Below are 27744 nucleotides of genomic sequence, written 5' to 3' on the forward strand. Positions count from 1 at the left end.
TGTTTTTAGTGGTTTCTCTTTTATCTATTTGCTGTGTTTTAAGTACATTTTTCACATTTTTAAATGTGCATCGCCCTCAACTTTTCTTTCCAGTGCCATTCGATGGTAACAAACATAACATTTGTACAATTGTCACTGAAGTATTAACATGAAAATAAAAAACAGGTAGACCAGAATACGAACAATATACAGTAAACTTTTGATGATGTGACTGTGTCAATTCATTTTTTATGGAATGGCCCTCCAGTAAGTTCATTTAATAATATATAAAGCAACTTTAATGTAATTTTTATGTTTTAATTTTATAAATACTCTGTCACACTTCAGAAGACATACTTTGAAATGGAATTATAATACAATACCATTAAGAAAATACAACAGTTAAATTTATGGGACTGCATAGCAAGTAATTAGAATGTTAGCTGATGCAATCTTCAATTCAGTAGGATTTGTTACAGAAAAACTGAAAAAGTATGCTAGTGTTCATATATAACGATTGAAGACTTATCAAGGACTTCGTAAATAATTTGATTCAAATGTTTCTCCTCTTCACTGTACATTTTGAACACAAAATCAACACGAAACAGACAGGAACCAATGTCAGCTAATGCCTATGAATAGAGGGACAATGAAAAATGTTTCAGCGAATTTTTCACTGCTACTACCATCTACTGATCAATGGAAACCACAAAGTTCTAGATACCTCCAGACATTTGTAGGAGTTATAAATATATATTGAACGACATGGAAAATCGTTTTGACTGGCACGACATAATACTGTGTTCATCGCACATTCTCATTCTCTGAAACCGCTGTAATATTATGTCAGCTGCATGCTAAAGTGTTAAGTTTAAAATCTTTAAAATCCCAAGCACTGAATATGGAAGTGTGGAAAAGGAATGGGGAGGGGAAGTTCAAAGAGGCTTTTTTAAGCCTTTTGTGACAGAATGTCTGGAAGGGCAAAGAATATGGAGACACCTTGGCGGAATGAGCAGGTGAAGGGGGCTGTGAAAGAAAGGAAGACAGCATGGCAAGAATGGAACAGAGACAAGAAAGGAAGAAAGAAAGTAAAAGGAAATTCCAGGAATGAAGAAAGAAATGTAAGAAAGTAGTAGCTGAAGTTGTAAAGCTGTAGGAATTTACAGGAGAGCTGGGAATGAATATTAACCCAGATAACCCTGATGTCCTTCTGGAAGGACATCACCACTCACTGTTGAAATTATTTATTTTTGCGAACAATGCATTGTTGCAACGGACTGTGACGCATTGTTATATGAAGTAGGCAGAGTCAGTTGCACGCTGAGACAATCAGTGAGTGAGAAACTGTGTCTTGAAAATAGGGCCGATTTTACCATGGAAGAACTGACTGACCTCGTCATCGATGGGTATGTATATTTTCTTTCATATTGTGTCAATAATTCTGAAACTTGTCATATAATATCTTAAAGAATTAACCTATATTATCTATGGGTTCATATTACGATTGAAAGTTTTCGTCAGTTGTAATTCCTTCCAGAAGGACGTCAGGGTAATATGTTGTCATTTTGTATTCACAGAAAATGATGTACACTGATAGAACTTTTGGACATGTTAGAATCAAAAGATGAGGAAATACCTAATACTGGTGTGAATGTAACATTACACCCTCCTCTAAATTCAACTGATGATGTAACAGATGAAGATTCGGGTGCTGAAGAAAATCCAAGTGTAGATAAATTACCAGCAAGTCAGCTCAATGCTACTGCACTTTGTGATTTGGCCATTTCTACCAATGGTAATGCTGTGAATGCAACAAGGAAACAATCCTTTACCTCTGATGTTGTTCCAGGACCCTCCAGCAGCACAAAAACAGCAACAATAACAACAACAACCACAAACAAACCAGCAAGGCTATCGAAGAATAAAGTTCTAAACCTCAAGAAATATAACTGGAAAAGTGGTGAAATAGTTAATCCAACACCTGTATGGCCTCTAATGTTCACAGTTGCAATGAAGAAAGGGCGAACACCGCTTGAATATTTCCAACAGTTTTCTGATAATGAAGTGCTTCAAATGATGGTCACTTACACAAATCAGTACGCAGCCAAGAGAAATAGACTAGGTGATTGTTCAGAAGATGAGATGTTGGTGTTCATTGCAATACTTCTGCTAAGAGGATATGTAACAGTGCCACACAGAAAGATGTACTGGCAATCAGATAAAGACAGTCACAACAACCTTGTAACAAATGCCATGTCCAGAGATCAATTTGACTTTATCTTTTCCATTTTGCATGTATGTAACAATGACAATTTAGATAAATCAGATCGTTTTGGGAAAATCCACCCATTAATGTGTATGCTGACTGATAGATTCAAACAATTTGCGCCTCATGTGCGGCATCATTCTGTTGATGAATCGATGGCCCCATACTTCGGAAGTCACGGGTGCAAACAATTCATAAAAGGGAAACCAATCCGATGTGGATTCAAATTTTGGTGTGGAGGCACAAGTGGTGGATATATTATTTGGTTCGAACCCTACCAAGGAGCTGGCACGTGTAGTAAGGACTATGAAACGAAAGGTATGGGATATGGTGTGGTAATGACTTATGTTGACCAGTTACTTCCACATGTTCCATATCGAATATACTTTGATCACCTCTTTACCAGTGTTGAATTACTACATGACCTAAAAGACAGGAACAATAAGAGGAAACAGAGTTAAGATTTGTACTCCATCATCTGTAGATAAAATGATAAAAGAAAATAGAGGATCATACGAAGTTTGTTCTGACTCAACGTCCGAGATTTCCATTGTACATGGGAATGACAACAATGTTGTTACTGTAGCCACCAACTTTGACAGAGTGCAACCACTACACTCTGTAGCAAGATTTTCCATGGAACAAAAGAAAAGGATTAGTGTGCCTCAACCTAACTTATTACACTCCAACAATACTCATATGGGAGGCATACATCGAGCAGACCAAAATGTATCCCTATATTGATGCTATATAAGAGGGAAAAAGTGGTATTTCCCGATCATTGCACATTTTATAGACATTGCAGAGCAAAATGCCTGGGATCTTTACAAGCACAACGAAGAACCCATAGATCATCTGACATTTAGTCGTCGAATTGTCACTGCAATTCTTGAAAGTAACAAAAAGAGTCACTACCAGCAGAGGACGCCCTAGTAAGAAGGTAAAACTAGATTCTAGATTTGCTGGAAGAGAACATTATGTTGCTGAATTACCAACGGACGAGATAACAAAAAAGAAGAAGCAGCTGAAATGTCAAAGTTGCCACAGAAAAACTACTACTATGTGCATAAAATGTGATGAACCACTTCATGTTTGTTGCTTTTTTTCTTATCATACTAGTGCATAAAATATGTGTGTAGTTTATTTTCTTTGTTTTTTGTATTTATTAGCGGTTTTAGCCCATAATTCAAATTTATTTATGTTTATTTGAAAGTATAAAAACCAAAACAAGTTAATTGTGCAATGTCATACTTTAAAAACATGTTCCCTTACTGTCCTGACGTCCTTCTGGAAGGACGCCCATTTTCAGAAATAATAAATAAAAATAAATACTCAAAATTGTTTTTACTTTATTCCTTACAACCTTGTGAATGAAATGTAGATAAGATATAAATCAATTTTGAAAGACAAATAATTCAGGACTATCTGGGTTAATGGAGGTAAAAAGAATACTGTTTGGGATTACAAAAAGTAAGAGCAATAAAAGTACTTCCACAAAACTGGTGAAATAGGAGAGTGGAGAGCAAATAATGCAACCAGAGAAGATAAACTACTGAACATGAAAAATAGTGATGAAAAGACAGTATACGCATGGGGGATGGAGCTGGACCTGGAAGAAGAGAAAGATCTTACAATGTCAGATGTGGAATCAACATAAGAAGAATGAAAACAGGAAAGGTAGCTGGAATAAAAGAAATAAAAGTGGAGATGATACAGGCAGCTGACCTACTGGGTTACAATGGTTATATAGATTGCTAAGGTGCATATGGACACAAAATATGTGCCTGAAGAATGAGCAAAGGGAATAACTCCCATCTTCAAGAACAAGGCAGAAAAGTATGTGGTAATTATTGACGTATCACAAACTCTCTTTCAAATTCTAAAGGTGGCAGGGGTAAAATACAGGGAGCGAAAGGCTATTTACAATTTGTACAGAAACCAGATGGCAGTTATAAGAGTCGAGGGACATGAAAGAGAAGTAGTGGTTGGGAAGGGAGTAAGACAGGGTTGTAGCCTCTCCCCGATGTTATTCAATCTGTATATTGAGCAAGCAGTAAAGGAAACAAAAGAAAAATTCGGAGTAGGTATTAAAATCCATGGAGAAGAAATAAAAACTTTGAGGTTCGCCGATGGCATTGTAATTCTGTCAGAGACAGCAAAGGACTTGGAAGAGCAGTTGAACGGAATGGATGGTGTCTTGAAGGGAGGATATAAGATGAACATCAACAAAAGCAAAACGAGGATAATGGAATGTAGTCGAATTAAGTCGGGTGATGCTGAGGGTATTAGATTAGGAAATGAGACACTTAAAGTAGTAAAGGAGTTTTGCTATTTGGGGAGCAAATTAACTGATGATGGTCGAAGTAGAGAGGATATAAAATGTAGACTGGCAATGGCAAGGAAAGCATTTCTGAAGAAGAGAAATTTGTTAACATCGAGTATAGATTTCAGTGTCAGGAAGTCATTTCTGAAAGTATTTGTATGGAGTGTAGCCATGTATGGAAGTGAAACATGGACGGTAAATAGTTTGGACAAGAAGAAAATAGAAGCTTTCGAAATGTGGTGCTACAGAAGAACGCTGAAGATTAGATGGGTAGATCACATAACTAATGAGGAAGTACTGAACAGGATTGGGGAGAAGAGAAGTTTGTGACACAACTTGACCAGAAGAAGGGATCGGTTGGTAGGACATGTTCTGAGGTATCAAGGGATCACCAATTTAGTACTGGAGGGCAGCGTGGAGGGTAAAAATCGTAGGGGGGAGACCAAGAGATGAATACACTAAGCAGATTCGGAAGGATGTAGGTTGCAGTAGATACTGGGAGATGAAGGAGCTTGCACAGGATAGAGCAGCATGGAGAGCTGCATCAAACCAGTCTCAGGACTGAAGACCACAACAACAACAACAACAACAACACAATCATGTCACAAGTAGCAAAAATAATGGAGAAGATACTGGAAAGAAGATTGAAGGAAAATGTGTGAGGTCACTCAGAAGAGGAGCAGTATGGCTTTTGACATGGCAGATCAATAGTGGACTCAACTTTAATATGAAACAGTGGATGGAAAGGATTTAGATTATGGGAAAGATTTACTGATGACATTACTTGACTACATGGTGTCAACATTAATATTTACACTAATGATGGCTGAAACTGCCAAAGAGACAAAAGAAGCTTACAGAGGAAGGGAGGCGAAAGTTATTAATATTTGCTAATGGCACTGTGTGCTTTGAAACTAACAGTACGGATGTACAAGAACAACTGGACATATTACTGAAAAAATGAGAAATATGGCATGAAATGAAGTATTGAGAAAAGTAAGACTTTGGTGGAACCTAGGGGAAATAAAGAAAGGACAAATTAATATTAAGGGACAGGAAACTGACACTGATGATCTTCAAATATGTAGGAAGTGAGACAATGCAGAACACAATGATGCAGATAGAAATGAGCAAAAGGGGGCAACCAGTAAGTGAGGGGATTAGTCTGGAGAAAGAAGGTGCCAATGAAGTGTAAGTAAATGCTGTACAAGATGTACTTTAAAACCCACACCAACATATGCATTTGAGACACCAACATATGCATTGGAGACCTGGACAGTAACAAGAAGAGATTAGAGCAGAATCCAAGTTAATGCAATGAAATTTCCTAAGATCTATGTTGTGGAGGATGAGGATGGACAGAGTGAAAAATAAAGATGTTAGCAAGGAGAATGGAATAGAAAAAGTTATATGATAGAAATGAGATGATGAGGTAAAAATGGTCTGGATGTGTAAAGGTAATGGAAGATGGAAGAATAATAAAATGAATGTTGGAGGTCAAGTTTGAAGACAAGAGAGAGACCCAGAACGAGATGGACTGACTTGATCAAGATCATTATAAGGAGGAACCTGGACAAGTACAAAACAGTTACAGAAGGTGAATGGTGGAAACACAGGGCAAACTGAAGAAGTACCATAAATATCCCAACCTGGCCTTATACTGGACAAAGGGAAATGGAAACTATGGCAATCTGTCATATCATCTGTCAAGCAGTAATAAACCACAAAGATTCACTCTAAGCATTAACCCAATATTAGAAAAAGAAATGCAATGATAGCTTCCATGATTAAGTGTTGTTTGGCATGTGGAAGAGACCCTTGAATGTGCCAAGTAACTCAATGTTATTAGTATGTTTTAATATGGAAAATTATATGATTTGTGGATAGTATTCGATTTAGTCCAGAGCATTAAAATAATATAATGTGACTGTGAATGATAAAAACAATCTGTGGAATACAATAACCAGCCTGTAAATATACAATAAGTACCGTGGAATCTCATTGTTACGTCCATCATTATCACATTTTCCCACACAGGGCACCCATTTTTAAAAGTCCAAGTCTCAATTACACTAAGCACATGTTAAAGTGACTTGATTGTGCATTCCCCTTCCCAGCTTAGCGCATTCAGATTTGGTGGTATCAATACTTAGTTAAAACAATCTTTAAAAAACTTTGTGGTAAAATCTTCTAAAAAACTATATAGTCTGCTTGTAGCTGCTAATTCCTATTCATTGTGGGATCCTTGGGTACCAGAAGAAATATTGAATTTAATTGATGAAAGGAGAAAATATAAAAATGCAGTAAATGAAGCAGGCAAAGAGGAATACAAACGTCTCAAAAATGAGATCGACAGGAAGTGCAAAATGGCTAAGCAGGGATGGCTAGAGGACAAATGTAAGGATGTAGAGGCTTATCTCACTAGGGGTAAGAGAGATACTGCCTACAGAAAAATTAAAGAGACCTTTGGAGAAAAGAGAACCACTTGTATGAATATCAAGAGCTCAGATGGAAACCCAGTTTTAATCAAAGAAGGGAAAGCAGATAGGTGGAAGGAGTATATAGAGGGTCTATACAAGGGCGATGTACTTAAGGACAATATTATAGAAATGGAAGAGAATGTAGATGAAGATGAAATGGGAGATACGATACCGCGTGAAGAGTTTGACAGAGCACTGGAAGACCTGAGTCGAAACAAGGCCCCGGGAGTAGACAACATTCCATTAGAACTACTGACGGCCGTGGGAGAGCCAGTCCTGACAAACTCTGCCATCTGGTGAGGAAGATGTATGAGACAGGTGAAGTACTCTCAGACTTCAAGAAGAATATAATAATTCCAATCCAAAAGAAAGCAGGTGTTGACAGATGTGAAAATTACCGAACTATCAGTTTAATAAGTCACAGCTGCAAAATACTAACGCAAATTCTTTAGAGACGAATGGAAAAACTGGTAGAAGCCGACATCGGGGAAGATAGTTTGGATTCCGTAGAAATATTGGAACACGTGAGGCACGACTTATCTTAGAAGAAAGATTAAGGAAAGGCAAACCTACATTTCTAGCATTTGTAGACTTAGAGAAAGCTTTTGACAATGTTGACTGGAATACTCTCTTCCAAATTCTAAAGGTGGCAGGGGTAAAATACAGGGAGCGAAAGGCTATTTACAATTTGTACAGAAAGCAGATGGCAGTTATAAGAGTCGAGGGGAATGAAAGGGAAGTAGTGGTTGGGAAGGGAGTGAGACAGGGTTGTAGCCTCTCCCCGATGTTATTCAATCTGTATATTGAGCAAGCAGTAAAGGAAACAAAAGAAAAATTCGGAGTAGGTATTAAAATCCATGGAGAAGAAATAAAAACTTTGAGGTTCGCCGATGACATTGTAATTCTGTCAGAGACAGCAAAGGACTTGGAAGAGCAGTTGAACGGAATGGATGGTGTCTTGAAGGGAGGATATAAGATGAACATCAACAAAAGCAAAACGAGGATAATGGAATGTAGTCGCAGTAAGTCGGGTGATGCTGAGGGAATTAGATTAGGAAATGAGACACTTAAAGTAGTAAAGGAGTTTTGCTATTTGGGGAGCAAATTAACTGATGATGGTCGAAGTAGAGAGGATATAAAATGTAGACTGGCAATGGCAAGGAAAGCATTTCTGAAGAAGAGAAATTTGTTAACATCGAGTATAGATTTCAGTGCCAGGAAGTCGTTTCTGAAAGTATTTGTATGGAGTATAACCATGTATGGAAGTGAAACATGGACGATAAATAGTTCGGACAGGAGGAGAATAGAAGCTTTTGAAATGTGGTGCTACAGAAGAATGCTGAAGATTAGATGGGTAGATCACATAACTAATGAGGAGGTATTGAATAGAATTGGGGAAAAGAGGAGCTTGTGGCACAACTTGACGAGAAGAAGGGATCGGTTGGTAGGATATGTTCTGAGGCATCAAGGGATCACAAATTTAGCATTGGAGGGCAGCGTGAAGGGTAAAAATCGTAGGGGGGAGACCAAGAGATGAATACACTAAGCAGATTCAGAAGGATGTAGGTTGCAGTAGGTACTGGGAGATGAAGAAACTTGCACAGGATAGTGTAGCGTGGAGATCTGCATCAAACCAGTCTCAGGACTGAAGACCACAACAACAACAACAACGTGGGATCAATGTACAACCGGTTTCGCGATAATGAATTGCTTCTTCAGGTTAATCTACAACAACATACATATGAATTAGAGACCATTAACTGGAATACTCTCTTTCAAATTCTGAAGGTGGCAGGGGTAAAATACAGGGAGCGAAAGGCTATTTACAATTTGTACAGAAACCAGATGGCAGTTATAAGAGTCGAGGGGCATGAAAGGGAAGCAGTGGTTAGGAAAGGAGTGAGACAGGGTTGTAGCCTCTCCCCGATGTTATTCAATCTGTATATTGAGCAAGCAGTAAAGGAAACAAAAGAAAAATTCGGAGTAGGTATTAAAATTCATGGAGAAGAAGTAAAAACTTTGAGGTTCGCCGATGACATTGTAATTCTGTCAGAGACAGCAAAGGACTTGGAAGAGCAGTTGAACGGAATGGACAGTGTCTTGAAGGGAGGATATAAGATGAACATCAACAAAAGCAAAACGAGGATAATGGAATGTAGTCAAATTAAATCGGGTGATGCTGAGGGGATTAGATTAGGTAATGAGACACTTAAAGTAGTAAAGGAGTTTTGCTATTTAGGGAGTAAAATAACTGATGATGGTCGATGTAGAGAGGATATTAAATGTAGACTAGCAATGGCAAGGAAATCGTTTCTGAAGAAGAGAAATTTGTTAACATCGAGTATAGATTTAATTGTCAGGAAGTCGTTTCTGAAAGTATTCATATGGAGTGTAGCCATGTATGGAAGTGAAACATGGACGATAACCAGTTTGGACAAGAAGAGAATAGAAGCTTTCGAAATGTGGTGCTACAGAAGAATGCTGAAGATAAGGTGGGTAGATCACATAACTAATGAGGAGGTATTGAATAGGATTGGGGAGAAGAGAAGTTTGTGGCACAACTTGACTAGAAGAAGGGATCGGTTGGTAGGACATGTTTTGAGGCATCAAGGGGTCACAAATTTAGCATTGGAGGGCAGCGTGGAGGGTAAAAATCGTAGAGGGAGACCAAGAGATGAATACACTAAGCAGATTCAGAAGGATGTAGGTTGCAGTAGGTACTGGGAGATGAAGAAGCTTGCACAGGATAGAGTAGCATGGAGAGCTGCATCAAACCAGTCTCAGGACTGAAGACCACAACAACAACAACAACAAGTGTAGAAACTACTAACAGTTTCTACTATAAAGGAGATAGAAAAGTACTAACTTGGTTGCATTACATTAAGTCATTAAAACAATATCAGTACTGTTTGGCCATTGAAACTTTTACCACCAGCAGTTGTGTGAATGATCGAAGTAGGACGTTCACGGCAACGTCATGAGGAAGGAAATGTGAAGGGAGATAGTGCTATTAAATGCCAGCAACTTTGCAAGTCATACAGATCACTTGCTATGGTAGAAATGATATGCAGAAGTAGTTCATAGAGATTGGTACTAGCTCCGATGACTTCTGACTTGTTAGTGGCCAAACAAACTGAATAGTGTGTAATTCAGTAACTGGTCTACTCAGTTCTCATTTAGTGTTTGACTGACTCTCAGTTCCCTTGTTTTTTATGATATACTGGTTTGCCATGAATAAAAAGACAGTGAGACAGTTGACAAAGAAGTGGAATATTATTCAGGTAGTGGACAAAAATTCGCACATGAAGCACGTTGATATTGCACAAAAACTGAACATTTCTCCGTCAACCTTAAATACAATAGTGAGCAAATGACATAATTGAAGCAGCATGTTTGGAAGCAGCAAATAGCAAATGAAAACAAGTGTGTGACAGTCAGTTTCCAGAACTGGAAAACATGCTACTAAAATGGATAAAATTAACTTGTTCTTCTAGCAATCCAACTGATGCCACAGTATTTATTATGCTATGAGACCAAGACACTGCTGTGTTTAATTATATTTTTTATACACTTGGCCTATTTCGGCGTGATTTCCACCTTCAGGTTATCTGTGGAAAGTACACAGTTTGATACAATATTTCAGATTTTGAAGTACATAATTTAACGTATTAAAGGATTACACTTTGCTAAGTATTCAATGTGGTGTTGGCCCACCCTTAGCCTTGATGACAGCTTCCACTCTCGCAGACATACGTTCAATCAGATGCTGTAAGGTTCCTTGGGGAATGGAACCCATTCTTCATGGAGTGCTGCACTGAGGAGAGGTATCGATGTCAGAGAAGCCTGGCGTTCCAAAACATTTCAAAGGATTCTGCGCAGGCCAGTCCATTACAGAGATGTTATTGTCGTGTAACCACTCTGCCACAGGACATGCATTACGAACAGGTGCCTGATCGTGCTGAAAGATGCAATCGCCATCCCTGAACTGCTCTTCAACAATGGGAAGCAAGATGGTGCTTAAAACATCAATGTAGGCCTGTGCTGTGTTAGTGCCACACAAAACAAGGGGTGCAAGCCCCCTCCACGAAAATCACAAACACACCATAACACCAATGCCTCCGAATTTTGCTGTTGGCACTACACACGTGGGCAGATGACGTTCACTGGTCATTCACCACACCCACTCCTTGCCATTGGATCACCACACTGTGTACCGTGATTCATCACTCCACACAACGCTTTTCCACTTTTCAATCGTCCAATGTTTACACTCCTTACACCAAGCGAGGCATCGTTTTGCATTTACTGGAGTGATGTGTGGCTTATGAGAAGACGCTCGACCATGAAATCCAAGTTTTATCACCTCTCGTCTAAGTGTCATAGTACTTGCAGTGGATCTTCATGCAGTTTGGAATTCCTATGTGATGGTCTGGACAGATGTCTACCTATTACAAATTATGACCCTCTTCAACTGTCGGTGGTCTCTACCAGTCAACAGACGAGGTTGGCCTCTAAGCTTTTGTGTTGTATATGTGCCTTCACGTTTCCACTTCACAATCACATTGGAAACAGTGGACCTAGGGATGTTTAGGAGTGTGGAAATCTCACATACAGACATATGACACAAGTGACACCCAATCACCTGACCACGTTCGAAGTCCGTGAGTTCCACGGAGCATCCCATTCTGCGCTCTCGTGATGTCTAATGACTACCGAGGTTGCTGATGTGGAGTACCTGGCAATACGTGGCAGCATAATACACCTAACATGAAAAACATATGGTTTTTGCGGTGTCCGGATACTTTTTATCACACAGTGCACATTATGACACAAATGTCTCAGCTGCAGTCACTACTGTGTAAGTTTGCTCATTTAATGTTGGTAGAGCTCTTTTCGGCAGAGCTCTAGTAGGTGTTAAATTTTAGCTGGAGCAGTTATTTCTGAAGCTGTTGAATTATGAAATTGACATCAAAGAAGCAAACTTATACAGTAGTGATAGCAACTGACACATCAATGTCATATGGATATCAAGACCATCTAATGTACGAAACAAAGCGTAGTTCTACGATACTTAAATTACTTACTTAAAAATCTGAAATATTATATCAAACTATGTACTTTCCACAGGTAACATGAAGATGGCTATCAAGCTGAAGCAGGTCTATTGTAATAAAAAGTGGTCTTATAGCACAATCTATAATGTTCTTCTAAGACAAATACAACACACTGGGCCAAATGAGTACAAAGTTGGTACAATGGTTTGCGCTAAAGCAACATATCTGGCACAAAAGGTGGGTCGCGGAGATTTACAGCATCCAATGGTTGGATTGAAAGGTTCAAGAACAGATATAATTTAGTGTATACATGTGTTTGAGGTGAGACTGGAAGTGTGAACACTAACACCATTCAGTCATGGAACAAATACTCTTCTATCAGTCAAAATGTACAGTCGCAATGAATTTTTAATGCAGATGAAACGGGTTTATTTTTTCATATTTTGCCCGACAGAACTTGCGAGTTCAGAGGAGAAAAATGCCACAGGGGAAAATTTATTAAAGGCTAACTGTTCTTATCGGTCATAATAAAAATGGAACAGAAAATTTGGTGCCACTAACAACTGGAAAGACGAAGAGTCAGCAATGCTTCAAAAATATGCAGACATTTCAATATCAATATACATCTAATCAGAATGCATGGGTAACAACAACTACACTACTGTCCATTCAAATTGCTACACCAAGAAGAAATGCAGATGATAAGCAGGTATTCATTGGACAAATATATTATACTAGAACTGACATGTGATTACATTTTCACGCAATTTGGGTGCATAGATCCTGAGAAATCAGTACCCAGAACAACCACCTCTGGCCGTAATAACGGCCTTGATACGCCTGGGCATTGAGTCAAACAGAGCTTGGATGGAGTGTACAGGTACAACTGCCAATGCAGCTTCAACACGATACCACAGTTCATCAAGAGTAGTGACTGGCGTATTGTGATGAGCCAGTTGCTCGGCCACCATTGACCAGACGTTTTCAATTGGTGAGAGATCTGGAGAATGTGCTGGCCTGGGCAGCAGTCGAACATTTTCTGTATTCAGAAAGTCCCGTACAGGACCTGCAACATGCGGCTGTGCATTATCGTGCTGAAATGTAGGGTTTCACAGGGATCGAATGAAGGGTAGAGCCATGGGTCGTAACACATCTGAAATGTAACGTCCACTGTTCAAAGTGCCGTCAATGTGGACAAGAGGTGACCGAGATGTGTAACCAACGGTACCCCATACCATCACGCCGGGTGATACGCCAGTATGGCGATGAAGAATACACGCTCCCAATGCGCGTTCACCGCGATGTCACCAAACACGGATGCGACCATCATGATGCTGTAAACAGAACCTCAATTCATACGAAAAAAATGACGTTTTGCCATTCGTGCACCCAAGTTCATCGTTGAGTTAATAGCAGGCGCTCCTGTCTGTGATGCAGCGTCAAGGGTAACCGCACCTATGGTCTCCGAGCTGATTAGTCAATGCTGCTGCAAACGTTGTCGAGCTGTTAGTGCAGATGGTTGTTGTCTTGCAAATGTCCCCATCTGTTGACTCAGGGATTGAGCCGTGGCTGCACGATCCATTACAGCCATGCAGATAAGATGCCTGTCATCTCGACTGCTAGTGATACGAGGCCGTTGGGATCCAGCACGGCGTTCCGTATTACCCTCCTGAGCCCACCGATTCCATATTCTGCTAATAGTCATTGGATTTGGACCAACGCGAGCAGCAATGTCGCGCTACGATAAACCGCAATCACAATAGGCTACAATCCAACCTTTATTAACATCGGAAACATGATGGTACACATTTCTCCTTCTTACAAAAGTCATCACAACAACATTTCGCCAGGCAACGCCAGTCAACTGCTGTTTGTGCACGAGAAGTCGGTTGGAAACTTTTCACATGTCAGCACATTGTAGGTGTCGCCACCAGTGCCAACCTTGTGTGAATGCTCTGAAAAGCTAATCATTTGCATATCACAGCAACTTCTTCCTGTCGGTTAAATTTCGAGTCTGTAGCACGTCATCTTCGTGGTGTAGCAATTTTAATTGCCAGTAGTGTATATTCTAACAATTCTTGTGTGCCTGGAATGCAAGGATGGGTGTTAGAAATAGGAAAATCACGCTGTTTATTGACCAGTTTGCAGTGCGTCCCCAAGACACATAGTATCTACATGATATAAATGCAGTGTTTTGTTCTCCCCAACTGTACATGCCATCTTGAGCCCCTTGACCAAGGCATAATAAACTGCCTGAAACAAAAGTACAGGAAGATTCTGGTACAGAGTAGGCTACTTGTCTTCATTGCACAATGAGAAAAGTTATAATCTTGGATACTACGCATTTTGTAAGAAGTGCCTGGGATTCTATGCAAGAAAGTACAATCTCAGTCTGTTTCCAGAAGGTTGTTTTTCATTGGGTGCCTACATAAAACAAACACCAGAAAAAGAAGTAACTGCAGCTGAACAATGGCAGCAAATAATGGAGCAAGAAGAAAATGCTAACTTCCTCAGCTTCGATGAGTATGTTGATTGTGACAGAGATATTGCCATCTGTCAGTCTGTGACAACTGACGAAGTGTTTCAGGAACAAATGCCAGAGAAACAAAAGAAAAGTGAAGACAAGGGTGAGGTGGGAGGGACATTAAGGTTTGACGTCCCATCAATGCTGAGGTCATTACAGACTGAACACACACTCAGAATGTTTCATTCCCTTTCAAAGAAACCATCACAGCATTTGCCTGGAGCGATTTAGGGAAATTATGGAAAACTTGAATCTGGGTGGCTGGATGCGGATTTGAACTGTCGTCCTCCCAAAGGTGAGTCCAGTGCACTAACCACCTAACCACTGCGCTCAGTGAAGACAAGGATGAATCAGAACCCTCATCAGCTTAAACAAGGTCAAAAGCTATTGAAGTGTGGACACAGTGAAGCATCATGTTTTGAGTTTTGACATTGATGAAGAATGATGAACATGTTAACTAAGATGGAAAATATCATGCAAACCATCGTGAAGTGCACAACAGACGGTACTTCCCATTGTACCAGTTATTAAGGTTTCTTCTAGTTCCATTCACATACGGAGTACGGGAGGAATTACTGCATGAATGCCTTTGTGTGTGTTGTAATTATTCTAATCTTGTCCTCGCAGTTCCCATGTGAGCGATACATAGAGGGTTGCACTACATTTCTAGAGTAATCATTTAAAGCCGTTCTTGAAACTATGTTAGTAGACTTTCTCAGTACAGTTTATGTCTATCTTCAAGAATATGCCAGTTCAGTTTCTTCAGTATCTCTGTGTCACTCTCCCATGGGTCAAACATATCGGTGACCAATGGATATGTTTTTCAAACCTTTGTGAAGACATGACTACACACTTTATATGTTATTGTGTTATAGTGTATTTAGGCTAATAAGATATATAATATACCAGTAGTTTGTTTAAATGACAACCTCTTTTCAGTCACCAGTAGTGATTCACTAATGGTGAGATGCTAAATGAACGACATTCATTTGTTTTGAGAATTGTAGTAAAAAATAATGTATTTTTATTGTTTTCACATCACATGCCAGGTACATATTTTGGTTGCCAGAGGTTGCGCTTCATGTCAGTGACTTTGCTGCGTTCCAGTTGATGGTGAAACTGTACACATCAAATATATTGGATTTAGCCAGTGCTGCTGTATTTAACACATTTTTTTTCTTGTACAGTAACACACAATTCTGAGTGTTTCTGGGTTTGATATTCCGAACATAATTTCAAAAAAGTGCATTTCTGAATAACAGTTTATTAATAGAGCATGTCAGGAAGTGTGGCATCATTATATCCCGTATCACCCCAAATATAGTACCCATAATTCTGCAATTTCACCAACAAAAAATCGAATCATTACCAAATTAGGTATTTTAGTAGTATGCTTTTCAGCTTTTAACGTTAGAAATCTGCAGTCCTTTCAAGAAAGTGGTAACAAGATTCCACTGTACAGCCCTGTAACCCTTAGCAGTTCTGAATCTTATGAAACAGTAAAATAATGAGTAGTGTGTTTTCTTTGGCTTACATATTCCATAAAGCAGTCCTAGATTGGAAGCAATATTGTGTTCACAATGTCCACTCCAAGAGCACATTTTGGCCTCAAACAACCTACATTCTCTTTTTCATGAAACCTTTCCCAAAAGAATCAGTATTTATTTTTTGTGCACACGTTACTCAAAGATTTGAAGAGAATGAGCTATGGCAACTTCTTTCATCAGTCACTGTCCTTGAATAAGACTTTTCTGTGGTGTTAGAACTTCAATTAATCACTGAGATGTAATTTTCTGCCTAAAAGACTGCAAAAGTTGCATAAAACATGCAAAAATATACAGGACACTGATGCTTGTTACACAAAGAAATCCTCTCAAAGGACATGTCTCATTCTTTCCTTGTTCTTCTTCAGCATCCACCCTCGAATCCAGTCTCAGTCTCTCTCTCTCTCTCTCTCTCTCTCTCTCTCTCTGTGTGTGTGTGTGTGTGTGTGTGTGTGTGTGTGTGTGTGTGTGTGTGTGGGTGGGTGGGTGGGTGCGTGCGTGGGTGTTTGTGTGTTTACAATATATCTTCGATCTTCTATCCCTTCATGTGCTCAATATCAATATGAACACTTACAAGTTGCAGTGAACTACCAATATTGCCCACTTTCCACACTAACAATGAGATAGCTGACGCTTGCCACAAAGATTTCACTGTAAATGTTGTCCGTGCACACACGACAGTTTTCTCTCTGCACCTCCACCCCCTCTAGACAGCAGACAACTTGTGGTGTGGTCACAGTACCAGCACAATAACAACAATCAAATTTTGGGTTCAGGAATGTAATATTTTTAATGTATGCTTAAGAGTCTTCCCCCCATGAACCATGGATCTTGCCGTTGGTGGGGAGGCTTGCGTGCCTCAGCGATACAGATAGCCGTACCGTAGGTGCAACCACAACGGAGGGGTATCTATTGAGAGGCCAGACAAACGTGTGGTTCCTGAAGAGGGGCAGCAACCTTTTCAGTAGTTGCAAGGGCAACAGTCTGGATGATTGACTGAACTGGCCTTGTAACAATAACCAAAACGGCCTTGCTGTGCTGGTACTGCGAACGGCTGAAAGCAAGGGGAAACTACAGCCGTAATTTTTCCCGAGGATATGCACCTTTACTGTATGATTACATGATGATGGCGTCCTCTTGGGTAAAATATTCCGGAGGTAAAATAGTCCCCCATTCGGATCTCCGGGCGGGGACTACTCAAGAGGATGTCGTTATCAGGAGAAAGAAAACTGGCGTTCTACGGATCGGAGCGTGGAATGTCAGATCCCTTAATCGGGCAGGTAGGTTAGAAAATTTAAAAAGGGAAATGGATAGGTTGAAGTTATAGTGGGAATTAGTGAAGTTCGGTGGCAGGAGGAACAAGACTTCTGGTCAGGTGACTACAGGGTTATAAACACAAAATCAAATAGGGGTAATGCAGGAGTAGGTTTAATAATGAATAGGAAAATAGGAGTGTGGGTAAGCTACTACAAACAGCATAGTGAACGCATTATTGTGGCCAAGATAGATACGAAGCCCACACCTACTACAATAGTACAAGTTTATATGCCAACTAGCTCTGCAGATGATGAAGAAATAGATGAATTGTATGACGAGATAAAAGAAATTATTCAGGTAGTGAAGGGAGATGAAAATTTAATAGTCATGGGTGACTGGAATTCGTCAGTAGGAATAGGGAGAGAAGGAAACATAGTAGGTGAATATGGATTGGGGCTAAGAAATGAAAGAGGATGCCGCCTTGTAGAATTTTGCACAGAGCACAACATAATCATAACTAACACTTGGTTTAAGAATCATAAAAAAAGGTTGTATACATGGAAGAACCCTGGAGATACTAAAAGGTATCAGACAGATTATATAATGGTAAGACAGAGATTTAGGAACCAGGTTTTAAATTGTAAGACATTTCCAGGGGCAGATGTGGACTCTGACCACAATCTATTGGTTATGACCTGTAGATTAAAACTGAAGAAACTGCAAAAAGGTGGGAATTTAAGGAGATGGGACCTGGATAAACTGAAAGAACCAGAGGTTGTACAGAGTTTCAGGGAGAGCATTAGGGAACAATTGACAGGAATGGGGGAAAGAAATACAGCAGAAGAAGAATGGGTAGCTTTGAGAGATGCAGTAGTGAAGGCAGCAGAGGATCAAGTAGGTAAAAAGGGGAGGGCTAGTAGAAATCCTTGGGTAACAGAAGAAATATTGAATTTAATTGATGAAAGGAGAAAATATAAAAATGCAGTAAGTGAAGCAGGCAAAAAGGAATACAAACGTCTCAAAAATGAGATCAACAGGAAGTGCAAAATGGCTAAGCAGGGGTGGCTAGACGACAAATGTAAGGATTTAGAGGCCTATCTCACTAGGGGTAAGATAGATACCGCCTACAGGAAAATGAAAGAGACCTTTGGAGATAAGAGAACGACTTGTATGAATATCAAGAGCTCAGATGGAAACCCAGTTCTAAGCAAAGAAGGGAAAGCAGAAAGGTGGAAGGAGTATATAGAGGGTCTATACAAGGGCTACAAGGACGATGTACTTGAGGACAATATTATGGAAATGGAAGAGGGTGTAGATGAAGATGAAATGGGAGATAAGATACTGCGTGAAGAGTTTGACAGGGCACTGAAAGACCTGAGTCGAAACAAGGCCCCCGGAGTAGACAATATTCCATTGGAACTACTGACGGCCGTGGGAGAGCCAGTCCTGACAAAACTCTACCATCTGGTGAGCAAGATGTATGAAACAGGCGAAATACCCTCAGACTTCAAGAAGAATATAATAATTACAATCCCAAAGAAAGCAGGTGTTGACAGATGTGAAAATTACCGAACTATCAGTTTAATAAGTCACAGCTGCAAAATACTAACATGAATTCTTTACAGACGAATGGAAAAACTAGTAGAAGCCAACCTCGGGGAAGATCACTTTGGATTCCGTAGAAACACTGGAACACGTGTGGCAATACTGACCTTACGACTTATCTTAGAAGAAAGATTAAGGAAAGGCAAACCTACGTTTCTAGCATTTGTAGACTTAGAGAAAGCTTTTGAAAATGTTAACTGGAATACTCTCTTTCAAATTCTAAAGGTGGCAGGGGTAAAATACAGGGAGCGAAAGGCTATTTACAATTTGTACAGAAACCAGATGGCAGTTATAAGAGTCGAGGGACATGAAAGGGAAGCAGTGGTTGGGAAGGGAGTAAGACAGGGTTGTAGCCTCTCCCCGATGTTGTTCAATCTGTATATTGAGCAAGCAGTAAAGGAAACAAAAGAAAAATTCGGAGTAGGTATTAAAATTCATGGAGAAGAAATAAAAACTTTGAGGTTCGCCGATGACATTGTAATTCTGTCAGAGACAGCAAAGGACTTGGAAGAGCAGTTGAATGGAATGGACAGTGTCTTGAAAGGAGGATATAAGATGAACATCAACAAAAGCAAAACAAGGATAATGGAATGTAGTCTAATTAAGTCGGGTGATGCTGAGGGAATTAGATTAGGAAATGAGGCACTTAAAGTAGTAAAGGAGTTTTGCTATTTGGGGAGCAAAATAACTGATGATGGTCGAAGTAGAGAGGATATTAAATGTAGGCTGGCAATGGCAAGGAAAGCGTTTCTGAAGAAGAGAAATTTGTTAACATCGAGTATAGATTTAAATGTCAGGAAGCAGTTTCTGAAAGTATTCGTATGGAGTGTAGCCATGTATGGAAGTGAAACATGGACGATAAATAGTTTGGACAAGAAGAGAATAGAAGCTTTCGAAATGTGGTGCTACAGAAGAATGCTGAAGATTAGATGGGTAGATCACATAACTAATGAGGAAGTATTGAATAGGATTGGGGAGAGGAGAAGTTTGTGGCACAACTTGACCAGAAGAAGGGATCGGTTGGTAGGACATGTTCTGAGGCATCAAGGGATCACCAATTTAGTATTGGAGGGCAGCGTGGAGGGTAAAAATCGTAGAGGGAGACCAAGAGATGAATACACTAAGCAGATTCAGAAGGATGTAGGTTGCAGTAGGTACTGGGAGATGAAGAAGCTTGCACAGGATAGAGTAGCATGGAGAGCTGCATCAAACCAGTCTCAGGACTGAAGACCACAACAACAACAACATGCTTAAGAGTTCAATGAATATGACAATTTCAGAAAATCACAAGTATTACTTGTAAATAAATAGGAAAGAGATGAGTCAAAGAGAGACTGGAATTATTAATTTTCAATTAGTCATTCGTAAAAACATGGGTAACTTAAATTAAAGTACTTTAATTTTCTGAATATGACACAATACCTGGTCATTTGTTGCTGCTACTATTACAACACCAACAACAACAACAACTACTACTACTACTACTACTACTGAAATGTCATTGCAGCTGAAGCAGTAATTCTTTCTAAAAACAAATAGAGAGCAAAAAGGAAGCAACCACCCCAATATTTATTGGATTCATGTGGAAAAACTTTTTTAACCTTATATTTGATTTCAAAATTATGAATTCCTTCTTTGCCACTCTGTTTATGTGATGCTATTGGTATATCTCACAGTTCTGCTCTGCAAGAGTTTACTAATACTTTGCAGAATAACTCAATTGATTATAGCTTTTGCTTTTGTTGAAATACCTAGGACAGTTAAAAAAGATGAATGATGCTAGTTGAAGAATACAGTCAAGAAAAACACCAATAACTACTTAAAAAGACTATACTTAGACAATAATAAGATCTGACTGAAAACTTACAGCAGATGACACCAACACATGGTGTGTAACTAGCATCACTGTTTCCTTTCATCTTTATTTCATACTCCAACTGAGCATCTATATCCCGTAGTGTTGGTGTGGCTGCTGTGAAGGGATGGGAATGATACCATCCCACAAGCGTAAGGTGACGTTGTTCCATTGCACGGTAAATATCTGCTTCAACAAGTGGTGCCATCTCCCTGTCTCCCAAGCGACATTTGCAGGGGAACGCATGTGTGATTGCGAGATCTGAAATGGTGTACAGAAAGGTAAGAAGAAAACTGTATAAACACGACCAAATAGCAATAAGTTATCTCATTTATTTCCATTCTCTCTCTTTCTTATCTTGCACTTAATTCTCTCTTATGCAACATTTTGTTCAATTTTAGCCATGTGTGGACTATAACGTCATGAAGGTCATACCTGGAATAATGCTGCTTATCTAAGTGTCTATTAAGAGCACATGATGATAGACAAATATGACTAGAGACAAAAAACAACATATTCCGAATCAGAATGCATTTCCAAAATTCACTTTTCAACTAAAGCTGCATATTCATGTAAATCTGATTTGCTATAAATATCACTTAATTGACCCACAACAACAGACTGTAGTTAGACATATAATCTTTATGAATTAAGCAGTCAAATAAGAAATCATCTGACCCGAGGAAACCACTTAGTAAGAAGTACATTTCAACTTCTTACAAAGGTTAAAATAAGGACCCAACTTGGAAGTTAAAAAAGCACACACATTGAAGTCTGTTTGAAGAAGAATAAAGTTAGTCTCATACCCAGGCAGTGAGCACTGATGACAATGCAGAAACATCACATTGTTGCCAAAGCAAGGTTCTTATGAAGGTGCTTAGTTGATCCTTTTTCTAATCTGTTCTGAAGTGTGTGTCCTCTCTCTCTCTCTGTGTGTGTGTGTTTGTGTAAATGACTGTGACAAGTGCTTGTGCAGTTTCTGTATTGTTAGGTATAAGCCTGGAATGAAAGAGAGAGTGTACGCCAGTAACAGCTCATAGCCTGCACCTCTCTAATAGTGCCAAGAGGCAACAGAACTAATGTCGCCATCCAACAGACCAATTATCTGTATTACTAAACTGCTATCCCGGAAACCAGTGCAAGCTGCGGATTGCCTACCTAAGGGCTTCAAGCGGGCAAAACAATTTTTATTTTTCAGTATTTTGTGTAATTAGTGACAGAATTTAAAATGTTGTCTTAATCTCTTCATTAAGAGGTATAATCTTATGTCAAAAGTTTAACATACTAAGACAATTGTTGCAGTTAGGAACTGTGTGTTTGTATTGCGACACCGTAACTGATGGTGTGTCAATACCCGGACTATATGCATCCAGTATTTGAGAATGACAGCACTTAGTGACTTATAACAAACTTGACTCATAATTTCAAACCTCTTATGACCCCCCACCCCCTTGCCCTCACCCACATAATGGCGAAATGAAACAAGTTTTATTGATTGCTTAATTTTTGTCGTTCATGCAGTCAAACTCCAGCATTAGGCATGATGTTTTAACTTATTAATTCTTTACCTCTGACTCTATTCACAACGAAGTTTGCTGACACCATCCACAAATACCACTGAATGTACCAGCACAATTATATCATTGCAAAACACACAGTTCAGGAGATTTTATGTCATAAACATTTAGATCTGTGAAAAACTAGTGAGCAGTAAAACTTCAAAATCAGACACAACATTTTGTAGAGTCTCTGTAGTCCGATGCATATGAGACCGGGATATGCTGGATTATAGAAAATGTCAAATTACTGGATTTTCAATGAAAATTGCTGGTTTTTTATATTAAAACATTTAATTGACTCACAAAACAATAATTATATGTAGAACTCAGATCATATGTTAATAATACTTTACGTCGTTTAATATATAAATTGTTTTTACATTCATCTTCATCAGTCGCCTTCTTCTGTGATAGTACGTCGTCAATCTTTGTTGGTTTTTTCGAGTTCAAAGAAGATTTTAGAGCTCTCTCTTGCTGCCTCCTCCAAACTAAAACATCAGCTGCTTCTGCGTCGTTTCCCTCAGGCCAAGTGACACATATGTTAAAAGCACTCACATCATCGCTATGTCGTTCGGCCTGTACTGTCAAAGTTTCCCATTGTTCTACATTGCCATAATCATGAATAATATTGTTATCACTCATCAGCTGACAATTTTCATTTTGTTTCCGAATAACCAGTCATTTGTGTGGTTAACACACAATGTTTCAGAATCATTTGAACAGATATCAATTGTCTGTCTCTTGGAGCAGCTTGATCTCGTCGTTAAGGGGATACGGAATCGGATTTTGGGTTAAAAAATCGAATTTTTTTTTTATTGGCGTATTATATTCTGCCATGTTTCCTCTTTAAAATGACGTATCATACATAGCTCTACTACAATTATAACTATTTTATTTTTATATATTTGTGAGATCGGGTATTGCGCTTTAGTTATACACGTCTCTCGTGGCTGACCATGAACTTTTTGGCAGTACCTTTAAAGTGACATGAATTCAAATATCCCGGTTTCCAGCGACTATTTATACACTAGTTGCCCGAAAATGTTTCTCTCTGGTTTCCTCAAGTTACTCTTTGACTTTGTGGCGGGACTGTTTTGTAAACAGTGTGATATAAGAAAGTAGTTGTTGTTGAGTTATTTCGTATTTAGTGCTTCATTTTTCGCAGTGAAAATGCCTAGAGCTAAAGCAAAAGTATTTAAAAAGCGTGTGAACTGGCAAAAGAAAAGAAATAATGATTCATTAGCAAAGCAAAGCAGTTCATCATCATCACTGTTGGAAAATGTGAATCCACTTATTACTGATTTGCCGAACGAACTTACACCAAATGAAAACAGTGCTTCTCATAAAAAACTAAGAGATTTGGAAGAGAAATATAATTTACTTGATAGAGGGAATGAAGTTTTTGAACTCATTGATACGAATATATTGTGTGAAGCTCTTGAAAACAGTTTGTGCTGCAAAAAATGTCATGGAAACGTTTCTCTGAAAGTAGAATCCCATGTTGGCCTGGCTGCCCAGTTTAATTTAATATGCAGTGTTTGTAAATACAGCTGTAAGTTTCCAAGTTCGGTTTCAGTAACTGTAAATAATGGATACGAGAAAACTGAACTTTATAGTGTAAATATTAGGTTAGTTTATGGATTGCGAGCAATTGGTAAGGGCAAAGCAGCTGGTGATATGCTATGTGGTGTTCTAAATCTTCCAAGTGCACCTTCAAAGTTTGAAGCTTACAATTATGTACTAGGATCTGCAGTTGAAGATGTAGCACAGAAGTCAATGCAGGTTGCTGTGGAAGAAGCAGTGGAAGAAAATGACGGCAGTCGTGACCTCACAGTGGCGTTTGATGGCACGTGGCAGAAAAGGGGCCACACCTCCAACAATGGTGTTGTAACAGCAACTAGTGTTGATACTGGCAAGGTTATTGATGTTGCAATAATGTCTAAATACTGTAGGTGCACAGGCAGGCTGAAAAATGAACACAGTGATGACTGTATTGCTAATTATTATGGTAGTAGTGGTGGCATGGAGGTTGCTGGGGTGAAGAAAATTTTTCATCGCTCTTCACAGTGGTATAATGTTCGCTATGTCAAATATCTGGGAGATGGTGACTCTAAAGCATTCAAAGAAGTTTTGGAAAGCAAACCATATGGGAACAGTGTAAATATAAGCAAACTTGAATGTATAGGACATGTGCAGAAGAGAATGGGTGCCAGGCTGAGAAGGTTAAAATCAGTTATGAAAGGGAAAAAACTAGATGATGGGAAAACCTTGGATGGCAGAGGAAGATTGACTGATTCCATAATAAACCACATTCAGAACTGCTATGGCCTTGCAATCAGGCAAAATACAGGCAATCTTGAAGAAATGAGGAGAGCTATATGGGCTTTATATTTCGACACCGCATCCACGGATGAGCATCCACAACATGGTGTGTGCCCCAAAGGTGAAAACAGCTGGTGTAAATACAATAGGGGACTAACAACAGGAGAGAAATACATTCACCACCACAGTCTACCATCAGCCATCATGGCAGAAATAAAGCCCATTTTCAGAGATCTGGCTGACAGAAGTCTTCTGATGAAATGTCTTCACGGAAAAACGCAGAACCCCAACGAGTGCTTGAATAGTGTGATATGGCATCGTCTCCCAAAAACAGTGTTTGTCGGAATTAATACACTACATTTTGGTGTGTATGATGCTGTGGCAACCTTCAATCTTGGAAATATAACTAAATGCCAGGTCCTTCAAAAGTTGGGTATGTGTGTTGGTTCCCGTACGGTACGTGCTATGTTCTTTTTAGATCAGCACAGACTAAGGCATGCTGATAATATAATCAAGACATTAGTGAAAAAAGCAAGACAGGTGCAGAGGAATGCCAAAAGAAGACTTGAAGATGATTATGAAGACTGTGAAGGGGGTATTAGCTACGGATCAGGAATGTTTTAATCTTCTTTCTCCGTTTCCCGTAAGTTTACTTTTTACTTCATCTAGGAACATTATCTCAGGTACTGGTCAACCTAGAAGTCTGAAATTTTTATGACGTAGTGACATAGGTCCCTATTACATACTGAAACAACGATTTTTTAATTACTTGATTTACAAAAGACTTAGGGGTGATAGTCTAGTAAAAAGCGATGGAAAAAATTTACTTAAAAATAAATGTACAATATCTCTGTAAGAAAATACTTTGACAATAAACTGTTGTTTCAGTATTGTTGTAACATATGAATGCACATACAGTAAAATTTTTACCTCTCTGTCTCCAGTAGTTTGTGAGAAAATGTTCCCTATAGTAGGCATATATTAACATTGCGGGGATAGGTGATTCCGTATCCCCTTAATAGGGTCAACATCTTTCTCATTCCCTTTATCTTCTTTAAAACATTTCTTGGACTTGTTTAGTAAAGAAGAGCTGGACGCAGTTTGCCATATGCAGATACCAACACTTTCCAAAGCCTAAGCAAGGTTGTAAACAATGTCTTTAACATTTGTTTCTTTTAATGATTGACTAACACTTTTCTTTTTGCTAATTACACTACAAACTAGGCTTTTTTTATAATGAACCTTAACAGTCTGGATAATAATCTGGTCCATAGGTTGTAGCAAAGAGGTTACATTTGGGGGAAGAAACCTCACTTTTTTCAAACCACCTTTGGATTCAAGTTCATCTTCAACTGGATATCTGTGGCAGTTATCCAACACCAACAAAGCTTTCTGAGACAAATTTTGCTTCTTGAAATTTTTAGACCAAAGGCACAAACTTCTTATGAAACCACTCACTGAACAATCACCATGTCATCCAAGATTTATTTTCGTCTTATATTTGACTAGTAGATGTTTTGCATTTTTTAAAGTCCTAGCATCTTTTGATTTTCCTATGACAAGCAGCTCAAGTTTGTGTGATCCATTAGCAGCAGAGCATGACATAAATATCAACCTATCTTTACACATTTTTCTGCCAGGAGCACTATGCTTTGCGGACGAATGTTTTGTTGGGCAAAATTTTCCACAACAATCCACTTTCGTTTGCGTTATAAACTTGATCATGACAAAGATTTAACTCTTCTAAAGTTTTCTTGAATTTTTGTCTGTACAGCTCCGCAGCTTCAAAGTCACAAGAGAGTTTTTTCTCTTGTTGTGGTTAGCAAGTGGATACCAAACAGTTTTTTAAACTTATCAAGCTATCTGGTAGTTGTGTAGAAATAATCTTTTTTCATAATTTCTTTATAGAAAAGTATCGCTTTTACTTTGATAAGACCTCCTGAAACTGTAGTGTGTTTACTACATTCCTGAAGGAACCATGTGTTTGAAGCATCCTCAATTAATGCGTATTCACCGGTTTTTATCACTTTCCTGTCAGTTCTTCTGCTGTTCAAATTGTACACAATCCCCTCACTTTCATCACGATTTTTGTTATTTTCAGAAATGGTAGCACACCCAATGCCATAAAATGAAGCTAAATCACTACTTTTTTCTCCTTTGTTTAATTTTTTAATAATTTCAGATTTTTCAACCACAGTCAATGCTTTGTGTTTACATTTTTCACTATCTGCTTGAGACATATTGTAAGAAAAGTACAAAACATTCACCTAACACTATCACCGTCAAGTTAAAGAGGGTACTAATTCGACTGCACAATGTACGCAGTAATCAACAATTAGTGGCTGACTATGTATTGTTTACTAAACTGTTCACTTGAAGTGGCCCCACCCATCCACGACACTCGATCTTGGCTCATTGCGTCAGATTGGTGAAGTGTCGGATTATAGAGAGTCTGCTGTAACTCTATTTGTAAAACACTTTGCAGAGAGTATCTAGATATATCACTGAATCTACCTAAAAATTATATCAATGTATGACAAACAGTTCAGGAGATACAGTGTTATAAACAGTGAGATGTGTGAAGGACTAGCTTTTGGTTGCAAACGAGCACAAATTACTCAGACTACATTCATCCAATGTTCCATAAACAAAGCACATAGTAAATTACAACAAACTTTTCTCAACTTTTTCTTGCTTACATGCAGGGATGGTTTGAGAACATTTTTCCACATGAGTGACTTATCATCTCGCGCCTCCACCCCCAACCCCCTTTTCTTTTGTACACTGTCGCCCGTGTCAGTTTTTGCTACTATATGTAATATGCAATGCATAAAAATCTTATACTCAAGTGCCCCTCTCAGTATAGCACCCCAAGTGGCTGCTACTAATTGTGATATGTTCTGTATAGATATGTCGTTCTAGCACCTCCGGCACCCTTCTCAGCTTGTCGCCCAGAGTCACTTGGGCCTTAAACTG

General features: G+C 38.9%; 1 protein-coding gene across 2 annotated transcripts in view; it reads right to left on the reverse strand.

The window, feature by feature from the left end:
• LOC124799262 (MPN domain-containing protein) overlaps positions 1-27744 on the reverse strand; it is a 158482-nt gene that overhangs the window by 29789 nt on the left and 100949 nt on the right. For both annotated transcript variants that reach the window (XM_047262825.1, XM_047262824.1), the window contains one exon: positions 20900-21148. In XM_047262825.1, coding sequence (XP_047118781.1) covers positions 20900-21148 — 249 coding nt within the window. The remainder of the gene's footprint in view (positions 1-20899; positions 21149-27744) is intronic.

This window comes from Schistocerca piceifrons, chromosome 5 (genome assembly GCF_021461385.2).
Source record: "Schistocerca piceifrons isolate TAMUIC-IGC-003096 chromosome 5, iqSchPice1.1, whole genome shotgun sequence".
Lineage (NCBI taxonomy): Eukaryota > Metazoa > Arthropoda > Insecta > Orthoptera > Acrididae > Schistocerca > Schistocerca piceifrons.